The following is a 22,644-nucleotide window of genomic DNA, read 5'->3' as shown; positions in this document are numbered from 1 at the left end:
GAGAAGTTGCCCCAGTATAAGAAAACATTTTTATTTTAAGTACTTTGGAAAGCTCCCTCAAAGCAGTCTAAGTCAGTGCCCGCGAGGAGGGGGTGTGGTCCCCGAGCCCTGCCTCCTCGCCGGCTCGAGGTGGTCCTGATGAGCTCCTGGACCCTGCAGGAGAGAAGCAGTAGAGACCCAGCTCCTGGTCAGTGGAGCCCTTGGCCTCCTGCCTGGTGGGCTGGGTGGGCCCAGCTTGGGTTTGAGGTAGGGGCAGCCTTGGCTTGGCCCCCGAGCTCTGGGGCGCCGGGGTCCTGCCAGAGGCTGGAGAGCAGGTAGTTGCTTCTCTTTTCCTTCTCTGGTCCACGGTAGAGGAGGGTCCTCAGGCCTGTGCGCCAAAGCCTGAAGGATTTTGCTTCTGCCAGCGCCACAGATCTTCACCTGGGACAGACAGGGTGATGATCAGAACTTGCCCTGGAGGCAGTACAGGAGGGCGGCCAGGCCTGGCTCTCTCCTGTAGCCCCTTTTCTTCTGGGTCGGGCAGCACTCACACATCCTGTCCAGCCCCAAGGCCGCCGTCCAGCCCAGCTCCTCATGGGCCAAGCTGGGGTTGGCATAACAGGCAGCCACATCGCCTTCCCGTCGTGCCACCACCTTGTACGGGATCTGCAAGAGAGGAGGCAGGCCCCGCTTAGCCGAGCTGACCCGGGCCTTGCCCACCCTCTGCTGGACAGTGCCACTTAGAGGTACCTAGCGCAGGGTGCAAGGCAGGCTAAGAAGGGCACAGTGCGGGAAGGCCGCGGCCCTTCTGTGGCTGACGGGCAGAGTGGGGCCTACCTTCTTCCCTGAGGCCTTCTCCATGGCTTGCACCATCTGCAGCACTGAGTAGCCAGTGCCTGTGCCCAGATTGTAGACCTGCCAGGAGGACGCGGCTTGTGGCAGTGGCTGGACTCTCCACCCCTCTGGCCCATCTGCCTAGGACTCCCTGGCCTTCCCTCCCTGGCTTCGCTTCTCTCCCTACCCGGCAGCCACACTGCTCCTTCAGCTTCCTCAGGGCAGCAATGTGGCCCTTGGCCAAGTCCACGACGTGGATGTAATCCCGGACGCCTGCAGAGGTGTTGGGTGGGGGAGTTCGTCCTACGTGGGTCTCCTTCTGGGCTCCCACTCCCAAGTCCCCCTGGTCCCAGCTCACCTGTGCCATCCTCTGTGTCATAGTCATTGCCAAAGACGTTCAGAGCCTCCCGTCGCCCAATTGCCACCTATGGCCAGAGGTTAGGTCAGCTCTTTCCAGTCTGGCACCAGCTGTTGTACCCCTAGGCCACTCCTGTCCCTGCTACCTGCCCTTACCTGGGAGACATAAGGCATGAGGTTGTTAGGAATGCCCTGGGGGTCCTCGCCAATGCAGCCAGAGGCGTGGGCACCCGTGGGGTTGAAGTACCGCAGCAGCACCGCATTCCAGGCCTGTGGGACACAAGTCAGATGAGGGGGGCATGTCCCAGCTGAATCCAGAGCCCTCCACCTTGCTCCTAAGCCTGTCCTCTGTGTTCTCCGGAGATGGACAGAGAAGGGGGCCCACCCACCAGTGCTGTGACCTTGAGCCAGTCACTGCTGCTTCCGAGCCTCAGCTTCCTCCTCAGGATGGGGGGTGCTCAGGACCCCATCCTCAGGCTCAAGGGAGAAGTCAGTCAATGAGCAGAGCTGGGCCTGGGGCGAGGGGTCCTCACCTTGTCTGCCCGGCACAGGTCCCGAATCATCTCCTCAATGAAGAACTTGGACTTGCCGTAGGGGTTGGTACAGCCACCTGTGGGGTGGGCCTCGTCCAGAGGCAGGTACTGGGGGTTCCCATACACCGTGGCTGAGCTGCTGAACACCAGGTTCTTCACCCCGTGGGCCCTCATGATCTGGCCGTGGAGGGAGGTGTCAGTGGCCCCTGCCTCACACGTCTGTCGCCTTCCTTCGGGAGGTTATGGGCACCCTCATTTTCAGAGGGGAAGGCGTGGAGGTGCGAAGAGGGGAGGTGCAGAAAGACACGTTCAAGATGACACAGCCTGGGCTGGACTCCCACAGGGGCCCTTCCGCACAGCTCTGGCATTGGGCCTGGCCTGGGGCTCTCCCAGGGTCTCTCTCCACCCTAGACCCCATACCTCCAGAAGCTGGATGGTCCCCGTCAGATTAACTCGGTAATAGTCCAGAGGCTTCTGCACCGACTCGCCCACAGCCTTGAGCCCCGCAAAGTGGATGACGGCCTTAAAGTTGTGCTGCGGGAGCAGAGCCAGGGTCAGAGGCGGCTGGGGGCCGACCCTTGGCAATGCTGCTGCCTGCCTGCCCACCGGCACCCACCCTCTTGAAGAGGTGCTGCAGGGCTGCCTGATCCAAGATGTCCATCTCCTCGAACTCCACAGAGTGGCCTGTCAACTCCTGTACCCGCCGGAGGCTTTCGGGCATGGAGCCCCCTCCTGGCAGGGTGCGCAGAGCCGTCAGGATAGGGAGATGGGTCTGAACCCGGGATTTTCCTTCCCCCTCCCTCCAGAAATCTCAGCCCTGCCCCGCTCACCACGGATGGCATTATGGAAGTTGTCGATGACCACTGGGCAGTAGCCCGCCTCCAGCAGCTCCAGCACCGTGTGGCTGCCGATGTAGCCAGCGCCGCCGGTCACCAGCACCTTCTCTGCCATCGCACCTGGCCCAGGACACAGGCTCAGCAGTGGCTGAAGTGCTTGCTCAGGGCACCCTTTAACAGGAGCTGGCCTCCAACTAACCTTAGAGGTAGGCAGCTGTGTGCCCTCGTTAGGAGGGTGGCTCTGGAGTCAGCCCTGGCTCAAGTCTGGGTACTGTCACTCTCTGACCTTGGGCTTTTAAGACCACCTATCCCCTCTTGGTAGCAGTTTCCATCTCCAGGGGACAGAGTTTATAGCTGTACTCACAGCATGTGGTAGAGAGGATCCAGTGAGGAGATTTTAAAGCCCGCCCCATGGTACAGGAGGAAGACAGGCTCAAAGCTACCATGTTCTCTAGGTCTAATTGATTCAGGACTCTGAGGGTCCACACAACCCTCTTCAGTGTCTGGGGACAGGAAAGTCCTGGGCAGAAGGGAACATGGCAGCAGGATCGGAACTCCAGGATCCCAGGCAGGTGCTCTGTCCATTCAGACTCAGGCCTCCTGTGCCTCTGCCACACCTAAGTGTCAACTGACTCCTGGGCTCTGTGACTAGTACCCCTGCTCTAGGCAGCCCCTTCCCTCTCCTTTCAAGGGTCAGCTGGGAGGAAGCAGGAAATACATCAGGTGACCTAAGGGTGGGACCCTTTACCAGAAGACTAAGCCCAGTTTGGGCCGCAGCACCGGCAGTCCTGGAGTGCGCGCCACCCCACCAGCCCCACCCCAGGGCAGAGCCAGGCTGGCTGAGCCTCAGCCCTGCCAGGGCCAGGCTGGTCACTCCTGGATTGGAGCTGCAGTCCCGCCCAACTTTAGGCAGCCCTGGGTGGGCCAGTGCAGACGTGGACTTGGCCCAGTCCCCACTGCCAGGTGTGCCTCCCCGCCCTGAACAGACTGCGGCAGAGGGGGAGGGGCGGAGGAGGCCCAGACACTAGGGCCTTTCATTCCGGAGACCTGGCCCGCGGCCGCCGTCCAGTCTGCCTGGAACCCCTCGGGGCTCCTCCGGCTCCCGCCCGCTTGACCGCGCGCCCGCGGCGTGCCAGGCTCGGTACCAGGCACGTCTGCGTTGTTTTCCTGACTCTCGAGGAGGCAGGTGTCCGGGCCGGCACCTTGCAGAGACCCGTCCTACGGTCGGGGCGGGCCCTTGGTGCGCCCGTGTCCCACGGCAGTGACGGCCAGGCTGGAATCCGGACCTCCAGGCTCGCAGCCCGACCCCTCTCCCCGCAGCCCGCCCAGGCCCCTCTGGACTCTGCCCCCGCGCCCAGCCGCGCGCCCAGTGCGGGCCCCGGCAGGTGGTCATGCGGAGGCCGGGGGCAGGAAGGCCGCCGGCCGGTCTCGCCCGCGACCCGCGGGATGACCTCGGCCAGCGGTCGCTTCCTCAGTTCTTCCAGTCTGTGTAACGGAGGGGAGGGGGCGCTGGGCCGCGAGCGCTCCGGGGCAGCGGAGTCTCGGGCTGAACTTCGGGGCCGTGGCTCGGAAGGGGCCCAGTTAGGAAGGAGTCCCGGGTCGGGAATGAATGAACCCGAGGCCACCGCCGCGGGAAACGCGAGAAGGGGCGGGCCCGCCCGCCCGGGGAGACTGCCCAGGACGCGGACCAAGCCACCATGGAACGCACTCCCTTGCTCCCTGCCGACCACCGGCCCTCCTGAGCCCGCCCGGCCCTTTAAAGCCGCCCCGCAAACCTGCAGGAGTTCCCGCGCCCCGCGCTGGCTCCAGCGGCGCCACCTCCCGCGCCCCGCGCGGCGGTGCCTTTAAGAGCTGACAGCTCACCCTGATCCCGCCCTGTTCACGCCCCCAAGGAAACGTGTCACTTGCGTTACGCCTCTACGGAGACTCGGGGAGGACATAAAGCCTGTGCAACTTTGAGCAACCGCTCGGCGCATTTCTACGGAGGGCGGAAGTGGGCGGCACCACGCCGCCACACGGCTATGGCGTGGGACCCGCGCCCGCCCCACGCCTTGGCAGCAGCGCCCCGAGTCCCGCTCCAGACCGCGGGTTCCCACCCTTCCCGGATCCTCTCGAGTCTTGCATGAAACGCCCGGCTCCAGAGCCGCCCAGGCTGTGGCTGCGGGACGTCCAGTTCGGATTTGGAAACCACCCGAGGAGCGGGAGAACCCTGGAGCTGCAGCAGGAGTCGCGGTACCCACCGCCCCAGCGGTGTGCCCGCACCTGCCTCCCGTGGTGGCGGCTTAGACATGGTTGTTTGTGTTTAAAAGGGGGTTGATGTGCATAAAGACGTGACATACGAGGAAACTCGAACAAAGAAGCAATAAAAGCACACGTGCGCAGCTGTCCCCACCCCCGCGAAGTCCCTGGGCCTGCCCGCAGAGCCCGAGGCCGGTGCTCCCAGACTGCCTCGGGCCTTCAGCAGCCTGGCCAGGCCCAGGAGCAAGTGGCCTGCTGCCTTCAGGGGAGCTTGCACAGCAGCCCGGGGCACAAAGACACAGCCTCAGAAAACAGCCCCTGCGGGGCCCAAAGCCCGGTTTCCAGCCACAGGGGGCTCAGGTGGGGCAATGAAGGAAATCCTGAGATAATAAAGTCTGCATTCCCCGCAGGGTGTGCTGTGTGGAGAGATTAATTCCTCCACTCCAATACACAGAGCGGCACAAACGAATATTGGAAAATTAAACCTTTAATTACATAAGCTTGTTTCAAAAATCATGTTCAGAGTGAAGACTTTCCAGGGACGATGGAGTCAGCAGATGGCCCCCACAGTAGCTCAACCTCACCTCTCTGCTAGCTTTGAGGAGAACTCCCCACCCCTTGCCCTAAGAAGGCAGAGAGCAACGCCCCAAGGCTGTGGTAGGATGGAGCCCCATGACTGGCCAGCTGGCAAGTGCACCCAGAATGAGACTTAAGGATCATCTCAGTAGGTTCCATGTGACCTCAGGCTCTTGACTCCTGGGCCACTGGGTCCACACTGAAGGGAGCTGTTCCTTCCCCAAGGCCACTGGCTCCTACTCAGGTCCGGCAGGGCGGGCTGGCAGACCTGTGTGCGGAGCTGGTGTGAGGCCCTCTCCTGTCTTTCATTTTCTTGTCCATTCCCGCCCGCCCAGGAATCATCCATGTCTGCGCCTGCTTCCCCGCAGTCCCCGGGGGTTCAGAGTTTACAGCTAGCTTGTGCCACTTTGGAGCTGGTTTTTCTGTTCAGGACTTGACAGATAAAGTCTCCAGCTTCCAGGAGCTTCTGAAGGTTCACACCCTTTGAGAAACAAATCAGAGGATGCAGTGAGTCACGGCAGAGCCTCAGTACCCAGGGAGGCAGACTTAAGACTGCAAGCTTCGAGGGCACAGGGGATGGCAAACAGGCTCCTTCCTGATGTGGGGTGCCATCTGGGGTCACCCCTGTGACTGTCCCGCACAACGGCTTTTGGTGTCACCACCAGGAAAGGGACCCCATCAGCTTTGCTGTCTCCATCTCCAGGGCCCGGCACAGGGCCTTGCCTAGCATATTGAAGTAAGGGCTGTGAGGCAGAGGGGCAGAGGGCCAGCCAACGGGACCAGGCTGGCAGAGACCGGTTGGTAACAATAGTTGTTTTTGTTTTATTTATTTTTTTTAAACTTGCGATCCTCCTGCCTCGGTCCCAGAGTGACTGGGATCACAGGCGTGGGCCACTGTGCCTGCCACAGTAGCTGTCATTTGCTCATGTGTACTGTGAGCTCAGCTGCGTGCAGGCCTTCTACTTGGTCTTGGGGGCGCCAGTACTGGGGTAGATGCAGGCTCACACATGCTGAGCAAGCTCCGCCCCCGCAGAGCATTTTCCTTTTATTGGTACTGGGGACTGAACCCAGGGGTGCCTAACCACCGAGCCACATCCCAGCCCGTTTTATATTTTATTTAGAGATGGGGTCTCACTAAGTTGCTTAGGGCCTCACTAAGTTGCTGAGGCTGGCTTTGAACTTGCAATCCTCCTGCCTCGGCCTCCCGAGCTTCTGGGATTACAGGCGTGCATGCTCCACACATTTTCTTAATCCTTACAACAGCCCATTTCTCAGGTTCAGAGAGATGAAATAATTTGCTGTAATGACACAGCCTGTGACGGGCAGAACTGGTTTTTTAAATTCCATGAGATTTCAAAGCAGAGGCTCTAGGGCTCCCAGTCAACACCAATGGCCCTCACAGCCTGGCAGAGCCCTGGGGGCTAATTCTACTGCCCTCGTTTTTCAGACAACTAGACAGAAGCCCAGAGGCTGATTCCTCCCAGGTCATGATCCTGCCTGCTTCAGGGCGCTCTCCCTATTCCCTGGGGACTCAGCTGAACAGTGGAGGACATTCTGAGCCCCTAGCCTTCTTGTGCCCCTGCTTGTGGCCTTGTTCACCAAACACCCATAACCCGGGGCCCCTCCGCCCTCAGCCCCACAAAAGCCCCATTGGCTTCTGACCTGGGGTTCAGGCAGTGCCGGGTCAGTTCACGGCTGTTGCCACTAGGGGGCAGGGGACTTACCGTGTGAATGCCCAAGCCGGTTAGCATGTAGACCAGGTCCTCAGTGGCCAAGTTCCCTGATGCCCCCTGTGCATAGGGACAGCCTCCAAGTCCTGCCACGGAAGAGTCCACGACATTCACTCCCATCTGGGAACAAGGATGGGGAAACATGGCCCACACTGGGCACCAGAGCCCACAGAGCTGGCCCTGGCAAGCCTCTCAGGGTCACTGCCTGAGACTCAAGTCATTCTGTCCTTTGGCTTCAGATTGTGTTGAGTGAAAACCCCTCTGAAAGGCTTCATTCAGTTCTTGGGACAATGTGAGTCTGTCCTTCCTGTTTCCCTTCCAGGAGTCGTTGTCCTCCCTTTCCCTGTTGACCTTCTTACCCTTTAGGTCTCAGCCTAAGAGCCACCTCCTCAGAGAGGCCCCTCCAGGTCCCTAACCTACCCCTTCCCGCCGTGGGGACTTCAGACCCGGCCGTTTACCAGGCTTTCCCACACAGGCTTCCCTCTCTGCTGGGTAACAAACAGCTCCCTTTCTTCCCCTCCTCGCGCCTCCCGCTCAGCTGCTTCCTTAGTCACAGGGAGACCTGCCATCAGAAGAGACACTGCCCCGCGGTGCAGGGACGGCCACCCTCGGCGGCCAGCCCGCTCAGGCCAGCCCAAGCAGCCTTCCCTCGGGCTCCCGCAACTTGTCCTCCCTCCGCAGCCGTTCTTGCACAAGCAGCTGGCCCTCATCTGCCTTTTACGGCCCCCTTTGGGAACCCAGCCTATTTCTTTGGCTCCCCTCGAAGCAAAATGCCTCAGCAGAGCTGTCCCTGCTCATCTCTGGTCACTCCACTCGAACCCGTTCCAAATGGGTTTTGTGCCCCCACCCCACCGTCAGTTCTTCCGAGGAAGCAGCTCCAGGCTAGGTCACTGGAGACCTTCAGGTAGCAGGATCCAAAGGTCAAGTCTCCCTCCTCTTCATTCTTGACCACTTTCTTACATGGCTTCCAGGGCTCCACGTGCCCTGGTTTCCTCCAACCTCTGACCTCTCCTGGGGCCTTGGTCCCATTTTTGCTGGCTCTTCCTCATCTCCCTGCCATCTAAAGGCCGGAGCCCTCACTGCATGGTCCTCAGGTCGCTTTGCCTCTGTGCCGAAGACTCCAAACGTTTACACCCAGGCCAGGGGTTTACACAGCCAGTGGCCTCTCAATAGCTCCACTGGGTCACCTCGCCACCGCCTACCGCCTGCTCCTTGCCACTAGCTTTCACCTAGATTTCTGTGGTTCCCAACTGGCGTCTTCTGGTTCTACCACTCTCTACAGTCAGTTCCCCACCCAGCAGCCAGGGCAGCCAGAGGGACCCCTCGGCTCACATCCCTTCTGCCTTGGCTACTCAGCTGTCAGAAAGGGCCCATGTCCTACAAGGCCCACTCACCGGGCCTTCCTCTGCCTCATGTCTACCTTCTCCCCACTGTCACGCCGATCCCCTGTGCCTCCTTCATGTTCCTGGACAGCAAGAGCATCCCCTGGGGTCTCTAACCTACTGTTCCTAGGCTGGGACCCCCGACCCCTCGGTATTTACATGGCCGGGCTCACTCCCTGATGCCCCTCAGTTCTCTCAAAGCTGCCTTGGTGAGGGGGCCCCTCTGTAAAGACCTGGTGCTCCCATGACCTGCTGTGTTTTTCTCCATGGCGTTCACGGTCACCTGGCCAACTCTATATTTATTTGGCTATTCATTCTCTGTCTCGTCTCATGGGACTATCAACTTCATGGGCTGAATTCCCGATGCCGTGAGGAGGGTCTGCCTGCACACGGTGTTCGGTGTTAGCAGCTGAATAAGCTTTCCAATCTGTTTGCACGTCTCATCTTTCCCCTCCGTCCCCACCACGTGAGTGCTGAGGAGGCAGAGACGGGCAAGTCCTGTTCCTACTGTCCAGTCGCACTTCACAGAGCAGCCAGAGTGCAGAAGGCACCACACAGATTTCTGAAGTAGTGGACGGAAGAGGAAAGTGGAGGAAGCTACTATCAGTAATCACGCTCAGCTGATTCCCTAAGAAATCTGCAAAAGGCGACTCTGAGGATATGGGGGACCAAGAAACGGAAGGCCAGAAAAGCAAGACTATCCTTAGCACAGTCAGGATGAAGTTTTGCCTCAGAAATCCCTTTTACTGGCCTGTCAGGGCACAGACAGGAAGCCATCTTCCCCCACCTGCAGGGCCAGGCAACTCAGGGCTTCAGAAGAGCCCAAGGGCCCAGGACAGGAGGTCACAGCAAGCTGGGAAAGGGAGGGGACCCCAGGGCCAAAGACTCAACCTTAACAACCATGATTCTGGGGAAACAGGCCCAGAAAGTAAGAGAATCATCTGGCTTGGAGACATGAAGCTCCAGCAGGTAACCAGAGAGCAGGACAGTAGGTGGTGGGGACGGCCTTCTCCAGCCCAGCCACGGCAGGCTAGAGCAGTGCCGCAGCAGGGCGGCCTGTGTCAGACGCGAGAATGTTCCCCCTAGGGGCTGCCTGCCGCGAGGCCCTGCCTGGCCAGCTCACCAAAAGCAAGCTTCAAGGGAAGCTAAGCCTGAGGCCAGTATGGCTTTTTTTTTTTTTTTTTTTCTTTTAATATTTTTTAGTTGTTTGTTGATGGACCTTTATTTATATGCGGTGCTGAGAATCTAACTCGGGCCTCACACAGGCTAGGCAAGTGTCTACCATTGAGCCACAACCCAGCCCCGCCAGTATGGATTTTGGGGAATAGCCCCGAAGGCTCCCCACTCCCTCCGAGCAGCCTCTGCCTGTCCCTTTACCAGCTCCTCTACTTCAGTATCATGTGCTGCCACGGGGACAGGGGAGGCCTCCCTGAACCCCACCTTAGTCTTTCTCTGCAGATCTGCCTGGCTGCTGTTCCCCTTCCCTTTCCCAGTTGCTCAGTTCTTCATGTTCTTCAAGGCTTCTTGGGTCTCTGCCAAATCTGACTTCCTCCGCTGGGACGGGGGCCTAGGCTTCCTGACCCTGTGCTCCCTTCTGGCATCTGTCCTAACGCAGTAGCTTCATGTCCTAACTCCCTCGACGGTCTCCTCAATACAGACGTGGGCACTCTCAGGGCAGGGGCACCACACTCTGTCCAGGCTGGACCTTGCACACTGGCATCAGTGGGTGTTCGCTGAAAGAATACATGAAGCCAAGCAGTCCTCCCTGCTCTCTGGGAAAAGGGGTACATGCCTTTGATTACCTGCAGGGCCATCAAGGTGTTGGCCAGGGCTTGGCCATAGGTGTCATGGCAGTGGACAGCCAGGGCAGACACAGGTACCTCGTGCATGACAGCAGACAGCATGTCCTTCATGATCCCTGGGGTGCCCACTCCGATGGTGTCCCCCAGGGAGATCTCATAGCAGCCCATTGAGTACAACTTCTTGGCGACCTGGGGAAGCAAGCCGGCATGTGGAGGATCCCAAGTCCGAGCAGTCAGGGGTCCTGAGGCTCAGGGTCAGGGATCCTCCGTGCAGACAGAACACCTGTGTCTGAGGCACTGGGTCCTATGCTGCTGACAACTTCAGGAACAGAGGCTCCGGGAGCAGGGAGCCCTCCACGTTCCTCCCACTTGGGTGGGCGCCTTGTCAGACCCGGACGCTGGAATCAGGAAAACTGAGGCAGTACGATCCGCAGAGTCACGGCTCGGAGATGCTAGCTACGATCTTCAAGAAGATGCACGACTATCTGAGAGGCCCACAGGCAAACCCCTAGAGAGGCTGCAAAGCCGGATGCCACCTGTCTCTCTTGAGATGCTGCCACAGCAGGACAGGGTGAGGAAGGACGCGAGGGACAGGTGACGCTCGCCAGTGGTCTGCCAGGTAAAGGCATGGTGCCACCTCCCTGCTCCCTGCACCTGGTGCATTCAGGGAGGCAAAGAGCTGTGGCCAGAGGGTGGGGTGCCACGGGGGCAGGCCTTCGGGGTCCGGGATGCCAGATGAGCGTCCCCATTCCCTGCTCGTGAGCTGTGTGCCTCGGCCAGGGCTTTACTTCTCTCAGCTCCAAAGGTGATGGCCCTCCGTGGGGCTATGGTGAGGGCCGGTGGCGACGGGAGGCTAGAGTAGGGGGCATGGCAGTCCCTATCCATGAGCAGTTGCTACTGTTACCCTCTGAGCTGGATGCCATGTGGCACTGGGCAGGAACAGGGGACTTTGTAGGGAGACAAAATAAGTAGGGTTTGAGACCCGGTGTCACCATTTGCAACCTGGGTGGCAAGTTATTTAGTCTGTTTCCTCCACTGTAAAGTGGGAAAGTAACAAACCTGCAGAGGAATTTTGTGGCTAAAATGACTAAGCTCTTGGGTTGCTCAAATTCAGTTCCCACCCAGGTGCTCCTCTGTGGTGACGTGGTTACTGTTCTGAGGACGTCAGGGTGTGGCCTCTCGCCTACTACGAGGAAACTAGGGACTCCTGTGAGGCCCCCCTGGGGTTGTCCCCTCAATGATCACCTGTCCACTGGCTGAACTGGAGCCTGAATCAGAGGCTTTCAGGATGGGGCGGGGGTGCAGCCAGGAGGGCGCCTCCAGGCAGCAGGAACGGGCTTTGCTCACGGCAGGGCTGAATTCAGCAGCTGGGTGAAGGACCAAAGGCAGGGACCTAGCAGCCAAGGGTAGCGAGGGGCACCTATGTGCTCGGGGACAGGTGAGGCGGGCAACCCTCACGAAACCCCCGTCCTGCCACACGCACCTCAGCTACTTTAGCCGGGGGGATCTTCCCTTCATAGGGACATCCAAGCACACAGGAGACGTACCTGTGGGAAGACAGGGAGGAAGGACATCAGTGGCCCTGAGCTCTTCAGCCAGCAGGCGGCGGCAGGATGGCTGTGTAACTCTCATCCCTGGCCAACAGTTAGAACCTGGAGCTGGGCAGGAGGCCAGGTGCCTGGATGGAAGGCTGCTCCAGAGTGGAATGGAGGGAAGTCGCCCGGCCTGGTGCCAGGAGGGGGCAGTAGAGAGTGGCTGCGGGAGGGCTGTGAAGCCCACGGTCCAGGAGGGCTTGCAGGGGCCTCCCAGGCGCAGAAGTGGCTGAGGGCCCACGTGGGAGAAGGCGGAGGAGCCAGAGGGCAGTGAGCAGCGCCTCACTGTTTCGGAGGGGCAGAAAAGCATGTGCCACAGGAGCTGGGCCAGTGCTCAGCAGGGACCAGGACTGGATAAACTAAAGGTCACAGCAGGAGCTGGACGTGAGTCAGACCAGGCAGGCTGGCCTCAGTAGCTGCTCCAGTGAGGCCAGTGCTCATTCATTCACTTACTCTACCGAGTTTTGCGAAGGGAACTACTATGTGCTACATGCTGGGCACAGAGCAGTGAGCAAGACCCACAAGGTCTTCCCCCTCCTGGACCTTGTTTCAGGTCAGGAGACAGCCGATAAAAGGCGATGGGATAAGTGGCTGGCCAGAGAGCCTCACACAGTTCCGTGCTATGAAGGAAACAGGAAGTGCAACAGGAGCCGCTAGAGGAGGCCAGAGGGCAGCGTGGCCAGGAGGACCTCTAAGGCTATGAAGCTGGAGCCGAGGGAAGGGAAGGGTCTGCGGGAGAACACTCCAGAGACAGGAGCCCTGCATGCTGCAGACAGAACAGCTGAGGCACAGAATGCGAGGGGCGAAGAGGGTGGAGACAAGGCCGGAGACGGGGCAGAGGGCCGATGGCGGCCTTGCAGGCTGTGCTGAGGAGCTCGGTTTTGGACGTGGACTCTGTACTCCCACCCACCCTGTCAGAGCTGCGGTGCCTTTGAGACCTTTAGAGCGGAGCACAGTATTCTGGATAGTAAGAGGCTCTATAAATGTTTGCTGGATTGATCGTTTCAGGCTCGAAGATCTTTCACTCTTCCATTTTGATTCTCCCACTTCTCCAAACACTGATGAGCAAGGAAATGTTCCGAAAGCTACTAAGAGCATAGGCCTGGGAGTTAGGCAGATATGGCTGAGGCCCTGCTTCCTTGCCATCCATCTGCCTGATGGTTACTGAGTGCCATCCGTGTGTCAGGCCTGAGCTGTGAGGGCAGGGCAGGCCAGGGACTGAGGGAGACGTGGCATGCCCGGGTGGAGAGCACAGTCCATGGGATGGAGGCAGGAGAGGACTTGACAAGCGGCTAAACACTAGGTTGAGGACATCCAGGGTACTGTGGGACCTGGAGGACGGCCACTGACGCCCAGTGAGGGACAGGAAAAGCTTCTCAGAGAGCTGGCATCCAGAGGACCTGAATAGAAGACTACTCCGAGAAGCAGGGGAAGGAGTGTTCTGCGTCTATGCAAAGGCCGGGAGGCACGAGGGGGTGTGGATGGGAAGAGTTCCAGGTGGAATGGAGATGGCACACAGAAGGCTCGGGTCAGAAAGGAGCAGTGAACGATAAGAGTGGCAGGGATGGAATGAGGCAGGGTCCTGTAAACCACATTAAAAAGTCTGAACTCAGTCAGGCGCATGCCTGTAATCCCCGCCACAGGAGCTGCGGGTGGCTGAGGCGGGAGGATACCAAGTTCAAGGCCAGCCTGGGCAATTTAGCAAGCCCCCATCTCAAATAAAACAAAAAGGGCTGGGGATGAAGCTCAATGGTAGAGTACTTGCCTAGCACGTGTGAGGCTCTGGAACTCAGTCAGTCACTGAAAGGATCCTTTGTTCGTTAGTTTATTCATTCATTCATTCATTCATTCACCAGGGATTGAAGCCAGGGGTGCTTAACCACTAAGCCATATACCCAGCCACGCCTTTTTTTTGAGACAGGGTCTCCCCCCAGCTTTGGGTTTTGCTAAATTGCTGAGGCTGGTTTTGAACTTGTGATCTTCCTTCCTCAGCCTCCTGAGCTGCTGGGATTATGGGTGTGCACCACAGCGACTGGCAGGAAAAGTTTTTCATCAGAAGTCATGTGACCAGAAGTGTACTTCTGAGAGCTCACTCTGGCTGCAGTGTGGCCTGCTGTGTGACCTTACAGCAGACTACCCATCCTTGCCTCTGTCATCTACAAGGTGGACGTGGCCCCTCCTTGCCGGGTGATTGCTTAGTTTCAGGAGACTCACACATACAGTGGCTGGCCTCCAGCTATTAGGCATGCAGCCTGGGCAATTCAGAGGCCTTGCGGGAAGAGCCGGCAGAGAAGCCAGGGCCTTGCTGACCCCTGCAAACCCCACTTACTGCCCTCACCTGCTGGATTCCTCTACTGAACTGACCTAAATTTCAATTTGGGAGAAGTACTTGCCAGGATTCTTTGGACCAAATTCATTTGGGAAAAGATGCTTTGGTGTGGCGCTTGGGCTACCCCACCCAGGACCAGGAGTCTGTGGTGGGGGATGGCTGGAGTCAGAGCCTAGCCTCACTCCAGAGTGGCAGGGAGAAAAGATGGCCACATGGCTCACTTACCCCCGTACAGGGATATTGGTGGCCTGAGCTGCCTTCAAAACCACGTCCATGCGCTGGAAGCTCTCGTCTAGGGAGCAGTTGATGTTCTTCCTGGTGAAGAGCTCGGAGGCTGCGCCGAAGACGCTCACTTCCTTGGCACCTGCAGCCACCTGCCAAAATCCAGGCAAGTCCTTCAGCATTTTCCTCTTCAAGGAACACTGACAGAGTGGCAAGATCTGATCTTACGGTATGTGACTGTGTAGGGCGAACTGTGTCCCCTCAAAAAGATACGTTGGGGGCTGGGGTTGTGGCTCAGTGGTAGAACGATTGCCTAGCATGTGTGAGGCCCTGGGTTCGATCCCCAGTACTGCAAAAAAAAAAAAAAAAAAAAAAAAAAAAAGAGAGAGAGAGAGAGAGAGAGAGAGAGAGAGAGGTGTTGAAGTCCTAACTCCCAGTACCTCAGAATGTGACCTTATTTGGAAACAGTCACTGCAGCTGTAATCAGGTAAGACGAGGGCTTCCTAGAGTGTGGTGCGCCTCTGATCCAATGGGACGGGCATTTTTGTCCTTTTCTTTTGGTGCTGGGGACTGAACCCAGGGATGCTTTACCACTGAACCATACCCTCACCCCTTTTTATTTATTTATTCATTTTTGAGACAGGGCCTCACTAAGTTTCTGAGAATGGCCTCAAACTTATGATCCTCCTGCCTCAGTCTCCCAAGTCACTGGGATCATAGGTGTGTGCCACCGCGCCCAGCTGACTGGTATGCTTAAAAGAAAATGCGTGTGAAGACACAGATGAGAAGACCACGCTGAGGACGGAGGCAGACACTGGAGTCACACGGATCCGCAAGCCAAGCAATGCCAAGGATCGCTGGCATCACCCGGACCAGGAGAAAAGCCTGGAATAGATTATGTCAGAAGAAGCCAGTCCTGCTGACACCTTGGTTTTGGACTTCTAGCTTCCAGAATTTGAGAGAATAAATAAATTTCTGTTGTTTTAAGTTACTCATTTTGCATTTGCTTCTCAGAGGAGTCCTAGAAAATGGAAACAGTGAATTGTATCTCAATTAAGAAGAGCAGGCTGGCAGTGCAGCACAGTAAGGCCCTGGGTTCAGTTTCTAGCACTGCAGGGAAGGGGACACGCACACACAAAAACCCAACTTTGACATCCCCAGGGAAATCACCACTGCTGCCATCACCACCCTGAAAGTCACTCTTTTTATTTTTTTGTTTGCAGATTGAACCAAGGGGTGCTTTACCACTGAGCCACATCCCCAGCCCCCCTTTTTTTTTAAATTTTGAGACAGGGTCTCACTAAGTATCTTAGGACCTCACTAAATTGCTGAGGCTGGCCTCAAACTTGCAATGCTCCTGCCTCAGCCTCCTGAGCCACTGGATTGCAAGCATGCGCCACTGCCCCTGGCTCCTAAACATCACTCTTGAAAGGTTTCTGTCTAAATGCAGAAATGCTGCTGTGTAAAATGACAAGCTAGCTGGCAGATGTAGCAACTACTGCTGAAACTCTCCTGGAGAACTTGCTTACCTTTCCCTAAAAGGGTAATAAGAAGAGCTAACGTGTACTAAGCGCCTGTCTTATGTCGAGCTCTTGCTCTGCAATGAGCTCTCTGTCTTCTGAAACTGGCACAACCTAGGTGCTATCACTATCCCGGGTTATGGGCAGAGCTGAGTCTCAGAGAGGCTGGGCGACTTGCTGAGATCACAGCGAGGTGAGTGGCAGGGCCGGGACTGCCGGGGGCGGGGGCTGAAGGCGCTCATCACCACTGGAGATGAGCTGTCCTGGTGGACTTCCCAGGATGGGGGACTGAGGCAAAGAGTCAAGACAGGGAGTAACGCCATCAATCTCATTCCAGGATCCCCCCCACCAAACCATCCTCTTACCGCTGCCTCGAAGCCTTTCAGGTTTGGGGTCAGAACTGGATAGTTGATGCCAGGAAACTTCTGAATGCCCTTTAAGACTTCAGTGTGGTCAGCCATCTAGGGGCCAAAGGAGACCTTAAGTCATCACCAAGCAGGCAGAGAGCTCAAAGGTTAGAAAAAACCTTTCAGCACAACGATCTCTTCTCTAGAACTTGTGGAACATGAGTCTTCTGCAGAGCTATCTCCTCAATGCTTTTACCATCTGTTTGATGGCTGAGGGGACAGGAGGTGCCTAGGTTTGTGTGACATCCCCAGTTTCTTCCAATGGCCAATATTGTCTGCTTCACACAAACAGGACCAGCAGTAGCAGAGTCACCTGCCACATATGGAGAACACCGTCTGCACCAGGCACTGGGCTCTGCTCTCTGCATTACCTGGCACTCGCTTGGCAACAGGGTCTTTCTCAGCAACTTCCCTGTCTCTGTGAAACTGGAATCGTCACTCTTCCCCTTTTACAAACACAGAAATCATGGGCAGGCATGAAGGTTCTAGACTTTCAGAGTCAGAAGAGACCTGAGAGACCATCTCTAACCTGGACGAGAGAAAGCCCTAGAGAGGTGACCAGCAGGTCAGGGCAGAGCCAAGACTGAATCTGAGCCAGGCTTCCAGGCCGTGACCTTCTGCGGCCCACAGTGCTGGCAATCTCCTGAGACCTTTCAAAGCAGGAACTTGAACTCTATGCTCCCACTTTTCACTCATTTCAAGAGCAGATGGGAAACGTCCCACATGTGGCCTGGAAAGGCCTCTCCCTGGGGGCTGGGCTCACCTGGGGAACCCACTTGGGAGACACAAAACTGGTGGCTTCTACAACAGGAAGTCCTGCTTCGGAAAGCATGTCTATCAGCTTGATTTTCAGTGGAGTAGGAACGATATTCTAGATCAGAGAGAGACAGCAGAAGACGGGTGAGCAGAGCTGCTAAGGAAATGGCCTGGTCACACGATGCCCGCTCGTTTGAAGCTTTTGATCCAGCAGGCACATCACCATCTCGACCTCCAAATGCTAACGCGGATGCATGTATAGGCCTCATCAAGAGGTGGCCCAAGGCCTGTCCAAGTTCCACAGAGCGTCCTGTGGTGGAGACAGCTTCTCCCCTAAAAAGGAGTTAGTATTTACATGGAAACAGTATTTTCCTGTCATGCAGATTTTCCTTAACTAAATGTGTGTTCAGTTATGACCCCGTCATAAACAAGCTGGGAGCAAGGTGCCACACCCTAAGAGGGCAGATGACTAACCCTCTGGGACCTGTGGGACAGGGCGCCCAAGCAGCACACCCTCCCTTTCCAGCTCCCAACTGGCATGGGAGTCACCTCTTCCTCTCTCCCTCTCCCTGCACATCTAGTCACTCAAGGGTCACATGTGTCTTCTGTTTACTGTGTTGACAGGTTACATTCTTCTCTAGGTAAACGCTCCCACACATATGTAAACTTGTTCTTCCATAAAAATATACTGTATACACATATATGTACACACACACACACACACACACACACACACACAATTTTACACCCTGGAGTCACTTATTATGCTCTTACAGTAGCAACTTCATAATAGCTCATTTTATGAGAAGTCCATGTGACCCAGCCTTCCTACCATACACAATACTCAAAGCAGACACTTGAAAACACTTTTTTGAGTTGGTTTCCACCTTTACCTTTTCATTTTGTAGGCCGTCTCGGGGACCCACTTCCACAATTTTCACCCGCTTTGGCAAAGTGCCCATAGCTGAGGTGCTGACCTTTGGTTTAAAAGGGGAAACAGAAAGAGAAAGGAAGAGATTGTCACATTTCACCGTGGCTCCTTCTTGACTAATACTGAGATCAGAATCTGTATGTCTCGCTGTTTAATTCACATTTGGTCTGTTTTAGAATTGAGAACAAAAAGAATATTTCACTTTTTTTTTTTTTAGCACCAGGGCCTGAACCAAGGGGTGCTTAACTACCGAGCCACATCTCCAGCCCTTATTTGTATTATATTAGAGGCAGGGTCTCACTGAGTTACTTAGGGCCTCGCTAAGCTGCTGAGGCTGGCTTTGAACTTGCGATTCGATTACAGGTGAGTGCCACCATGCCTGGCAAATATTTCACTTTAGGACAGGAATAAGCAAGAGACTCGAGCTCCCAGGACAGGCCCTTCCCTAACTCCAACCCGGTTTCCAGCTGCCCAGCTGACAGTTCTCTCAGCAGTCCCCAAAACAGATTTCTACAGTTTCTCCTGACGGCTGTCCCAGTCCTCGCTATCCTGTTAGAGGGCATCCCATGGACCCCGCTGCTTAAGTGGAACCTGGCCCTCCCCTCCCCCTACTTTTCATGGCAGATAAGCTCTGTATGATTTTGGCTCCTGCTGACCTTGGTGAACTCATCACTGTCCCTACTATCCATTCTCCCACCTTCTGCCCGGCGGCGTCACTACGCTCCAGGCCGCTGGCCTTCTCTTGCACACAGGCTGCCCTGTGCCGGGATTCTCACATCTCCCTCATCGCTGCCGCAGAGGCCTCCTCTGACCAGGCTTTGCAAGGCTGCCAGTCCCTTCAACTTCAAGTTCCTATTTCAGGACCCTGTTTCCTTCAAAGTACTGCAAATATGATGTTTCCTCCAGAATATAAGCTTGGTGAGGGACCTCGTCTGCCCATACCTCAACTTCATCCTGACTGTTTGGCATTGTGCCCAGTACAAGGCAGGTACACATTCAAATGATGGAAACAAGAAATCAACACACGAAGGGCTTGGCTATGCCAGAGGAGGGCCATTACCACATGGGGAGGAATAGTTTGTTCTGGACCCTTGGGTGATGGAGGAGGGATATGCAGGTAGGCTCTGTTCTGCAACAATCCCAGACTGGGTCATGACAAGGGAAAGAAGGGATCCAAAAGGAGATGCCACCCTCTGCAGCTGAGGAGGATATTTTAAAAGTTTTTATACTGGGGTGGTGGCGCACACTTGTAATCCCAGCTACTCAGGAGACTGAAGCAAGAAGATTGCAAGTTTGAGGCCAGGCCGGACAACTTAGTGAGACTCTTCCTCAAAAGTTGGGGGGCGCTGGGGATGTGGCTCAGTGGTAGAGTGCCCCTGGGTTCAATCCCTAGTACAAAAAAGGGGGGGCGTTAAAAGTCTTGAGTCTTTCCTATATAAAATCTGCCCCAAGTAACACGGGCTTCTCCTCTTTCCTCTTCAATACAATTCTTCAAGTTAACTGCATTTTACCAGATTTAACCTAGGAAATGTACTGCGGTGGGGTAAGAGGAGAGGTAGTCTGCAGAGATCCCAAACACCTGAGACCCTTAAAGAAGGAAATACACCCTGCTGTGAGCCAGCTGGAACTTGACAACCAACTGACCTTGGTTTTTAGCCAAAGCTTCCTAAAGACTAAGGTGAGAAACCACCGAATTGCAGGAAATCAATACGTTAAGTTGCAAGGTCCCAGCACCTTGAATCTCCCTCCAACAAGATGCTCAGCTTCTATTGGCATATTACTGTTCCACTGGAACTGAAGTTTCCTGAGGCAGGGACTTCGCTTTATTGCTGCTAGATTTCCAAGACATGGGGATATCATGGAGGTTCAATACACAAATATTACTGCAAGAATATAAACCTGCTTCCAAGTTTCTTTTATGAAACTGAATAAACACAATTTCACTTCCTTTCCCATAACAGCTCTTCATATAAGAACGATTTACATTTATTAAACAATATTTGCAGGCTGGGGATATAGCTCAGTAGGTAGCGTGCTTGCCTTGTAAGCACAAGGGCCTGGGTTCAATCCCCAGTACCGCAAAAAAAAAAAAAAAAAAACAAACAAACAAAAAAAAAATATTTGCCAGGCACCAAAAGAGCCTTTCTTAATGTGTGTGTGTTTTTTTGTTTGTTTTACAAGGGATTGAACCCAGGGACACACCTAATCACCGAGTCACAACAGTCTCCAGCCCCTCTCCTTTTTGTATTTTATTTAGAGACAGGGTCTTGCTAAGTTGATGAGGCTGGTTTTGAACTCTGGATCCTCCTGCCTCAGCCTCCTGAGCTGCTGGGATTACAGGTGTGCACCACTGTGAACGGCCCTTTTAATGCATTAACTGACATCATCTGTCAACAATCCAAGGTCTGTCTTATCTCCATTTTGCTGTGAGAAATTCAAGGTCCAAAGTGATTAAGTAACTTTCCCTAGGTCGCAAGGCTAGCTGGTCACTGAACAGTATATGAACCTGGCTGTGCGCATGCTCTGAACTCCTAAGCCACAGTGGCCGCTACCAGGCTTCTGATCAGTCTACTCTTCTGGTTAAACACCCAGTTCGTGCTGAGTGTAGAGCCCTGCTGAGGCTATCCCCTCTAACCACATGTACTGTGCCACAGCAACCTGAGCTATGGTGTATCTAAACTCACTATCAAACACCCAGGGCCAAGCTACGGGCATTAGGATCTCACGACAGGGACTATCAGTAGCTTAACTCCAGCGAGGAAGAAACAGCCTCAGAGACATTACCAAAATTGCACTACCTGAACCTAGATCTATTACACCAGGTTCTTGCTTTTGTCTCAAAGCTCATTGTTTCCGACATCTAATTACTTTTCTTAACTCCCAATTTGGAACGCCCTTTTCCTTTTACCCATGAGCACCTAGTGGAGATGGGTGACCTAGTTAAAGACATGAAAGTGGTTTTCTGAGAGGGACCCACTGCCATGAGTGTACTTTCCGCCACTGTTGATAGAACTCTTTCTAAACTAAGGTGAAATACTACCACTGAAGGCATGTGGAGAGCCAGAACCACGTCGAACGCTTTGCCTACATTTTCTCTAATCTCCAAAACAATCCTGACGTCTGTCATGTTACAGATGAGAAAACGGAGGCTTGGAATGAGTAAAGAACTGTCCCACTCAGCCTCGCAAGTGGCAGAACCACTGGCTACCTCCTCGCTGGGCGTGGGAGAGCGCAAACACAGGACCCAGCAGGCCCAAAGGACGGTTCCAAGGGAAGCACGGCCCCAGAGCTCCCTACGCGTCCCTCAAAGCCACCAGCGCGGGAGATGCAGGGGCGTGGGGGAGGGTGACCTTGCTTGTCCCACCCGAGACTGGAGGGTGTTCGTGTTTTTCACCAGAAGAGACGGAGAGGTCTGAAGCTCGATGCGAGGGAGGAAGGAGCCAGGGTCACCGGCGAGGGCTGTGGACGGGGCGCAGGCCGGTCTCGCGGGTCTCCACGGCCGAGCGAGCGGCTGTGCTGCTCCGGGCCTCGGTTTCCCCGCAACCCTCGGATCTGGGTGACTCGGGCGGTCCGAGGCTCCACCGCCCCCCGATCCTGGCCGGAGGGGCTGTCCCGCTTCGCCCCTCGGAGAGCAGCCGCCACGGGCCAAGCCCCCGACCCCGAGCGGCACGGTGCCGGCGGCTCCCCGCGGCCGGGGCACTTACAGCCCGGAGGGACGCCAAGCCCACCAGTCGCCGCGGCAGCGCCTTCCTCACGGTAGCCATCCTGGTTCCGCTTCCCCCGAGCCGCCCAGCTGGGTCCCACGTGACCTCCGGCCGCCGGGTGGGCGTGGCCCTTGGGCGGAGCCTCGGGAGTGACGTGCGGCGGCCCCACCTCCAGGCTCCTCGTTGGTTTTCCGGCTGACCAGCTGTTCATATCCACGCCAGGCCGAGCGAGGCTCTAGGAACTAGAGAGGAACGAAATTTAATCAGGGCTCTGGCTTCGTTGATTTAGAGTCTGGGAGGCGTGGGGAGATAAGGCTCGCACAGGTGGTTGTATAATCCTAACTTTGAAGGTGAGGAGCAACAGTATTACGATGTGCCACACACTGTTACGAGTTCTTTGCGTGCATTAATGTCTTTGAATCGTCAGGATTCAAATGCAAGAGTCAACTCCAAAAAGAGACAGACCCTTTGATGGATACTGCAAGAATGAGTAAGATCCATTCAAGCGAAGAGGATACAGGAAAAGCTTTCTAGACGGGAGGAATCGCCTATGCAATGGCCCTGAGGCAAAGAAATTGAATGGTTAGAACCCTGTTTTCAATCTGCTCGTTGTGCCCCATTAATCGGTCATAAGATCAATTTACGGGGTACCTACTTTTTTTTGGGGGGGGAGTGTTGAACTCAGGGACACTCCAATACTGAGCCACATCCCCAGCCTTATTTTGTAGTTTATTTAAAGACGGTCTCGCTGAGTTGCTTAGTGCCACACTGTTGCTGAGGCTGGTTTTGAACTTGTGATCCTCCTGCCTCAGCCACCCCAGATGCTGGGATTACAGATGTGCACCACTGTGCCTAGCTGGGTACCGATTTTTATAAAGAAATAGTATAGAGCCAGGAGCAGTGAGTCATGCCTGTA

The 22,644-nt window shown here is 55.8% G+C and overlaps 2 protein-coding genes across 6 annotated transcripts; both read right to left on the bottom strand.

The window, feature by feature from the left end:
* Nucleotides 1-10: 10 nt before the first annotated feature.
* Gale (UDP-galactose-4-epimerase) lies at nucleotides 11-4,418 on the bottom strand. 3 transcript variants are annotated; one of them, XM_047553900.1, is made up of 11 exons: nucleotides 4,315-4,418; nucleotides 2,534-2,659; nucleotides 2,320-2,435; nucleotides 2,124-2,237; nucleotides 1,704-1,880; nucleotides 1,327-1,440; nucleotides 1,172-1,238; nucleotides 1,001-1,116; nucleotides 817-894; nucleotides 531-645; nucleotides 11-420 (listed from the first exon to the last, which is right to left on the bottom strand). In XM_047553900.1, the coding sequence occupies exons 2-11, from the start codon at nucleotides 2,652-2,654 to the stop codon at nucleotides 362-364; spliced, it is 1,077 nt and encodes a 358-aa protein (XP_047409856.1). In that variant the 5' UTR covers nucleotides 2,655-2,659; nucleotides 4,315-4,418; the 3' UTR covers nucleotides 11-361. The 3 variants fall into 3 exon arrangements, with proteins under 3 accessions (XP_047409856.1, XP_047409862.1, XP_047409870.1); XM_047553906.1 differs by lacking the exon at nucleotides 4,315-4,418 and adding an exon at nucleotides 2,739-3,853; XM_047553914.1 differs by lacking the exon at nucleotides 4,315-4,418 and having other exon boundaries at nucleotides 1,001-1,086; nucleotides 2,534-3,828.
* An 828-nt stretch (nucleotides 4,419-5,246) lies between these two features.
* Hmgcl (3-hydroxy-3-methylglutaryl-CoA lyase) lies at nucleotides 5,247-21,869 on the bottom strand. 3 transcript variants are annotated; one of them, XM_047519637.1, is made up of 9 exons: nucleotides 21,729-21,869; nucleotides 17,987-18,070; nucleotides 17,101-17,208; nucleotides 16,296-16,391; nucleotides 14,414-14,562; nucleotides 11,751-11,814; nucleotides 10,268-10,456; nucleotides 7,078-7,203; nucleotides 5,247-5,834 (listed from the first exon to the last, which is right to left on the bottom strand). In XM_047519637.1, the coding sequence occupies exons 1-9, from the start codon at nucleotides 21,786-21,788 to the stop codon at nucleotides 5,733-5,735; spliced, it is 978 nt and encodes a 325-aa protein (XP_047375593.1). In that variant the 5' UTR covers nucleotides 21,789-21,869; the 3' UTR covers nucleotides 5,247-5,732. The 3 variants fall into 3 exon arrangements, with proteins under 3 accessions (XP_047375593.1, XP_047375606.1, XP_047375599.1); XM_047519650.1 differs by lacking the exon at nucleotides 21,729-21,869 and adding an exon at nucleotides 21,419-21,721; XM_047519643.1 differs by lacking the exon at nucleotides 21,729-21,869 and adding an exon at nucleotides 21,375-21,393.
* Between the last annotated feature and the right edge of the window lie 775 nt (nucleotides 21,870-22,644).

This window comes from Sciurus carolinensis, chromosome 1 (assembly GCF_902686445.1).
Source record: "Sciurus carolinensis chromosome 1, mSciCar1.2, whole genome shotgun sequence".
In the NCBI taxonomy this organism is placed as follows: Eukaryota; Metazoa; Chordata; class Mammalia; order Rodentia; family Sciuridae; genus Sciurus; species Sciurus carolinensis.
The sequence above is the reverse complement of the archived record's forward strand: the minus strand, read 5'-3'. Positions and strand labels throughout refer to the sequence as shown.

Excerpts from the sequence above, each read along its gene's own strand:
- Gale (XM_047553900.1), bottom strand. The coding sequence starts at position 2,654 with ATGGCAGAGAAGGTGCTGGTGACCGGCGGCGCTGGCTACATCGGCAGC. Across the intron at positions 2,436-2,533 it reads CTTCCATAATGCCATCCGTG|GAGGGGGCTCCATGCCCGAA; the intron begins GTGAGCGGGGCA and ends GCACCCTGCCAG. Across the intron at positions 1,441-1,703 it reads ACCTGTGCCGGGCAGACAAG|GCCTGGAATGCGGTGCTGCT; the intron begins GTGAGGACCCCT and ends TGTGTCCCACAG.
- Hmgcl (XM_047519637.1), bottom strand. The coding sequence starts at position 21,788 with ATGGCTACCGTGAGGAAGGCGCTGCCGCGGCGACTGGTGGGCTTGGCG. Across the intron at positions 18,071-21,728 it reads GCTTGGCGTCCCTCCGGGCT|GTCAGCACCTCAGCTATGGG; the intron begins GTAAGTGCCCCG and ends TTTAAACCAAAG. Across the intron at positions 16,392-17,100 it reads CTCCCAAGTGGGTTCCCCAG|ATGGCTGACCACACTGAAGT; the intron begins GTGAGCCCAGCC and ends TTTGGCCCCTAG.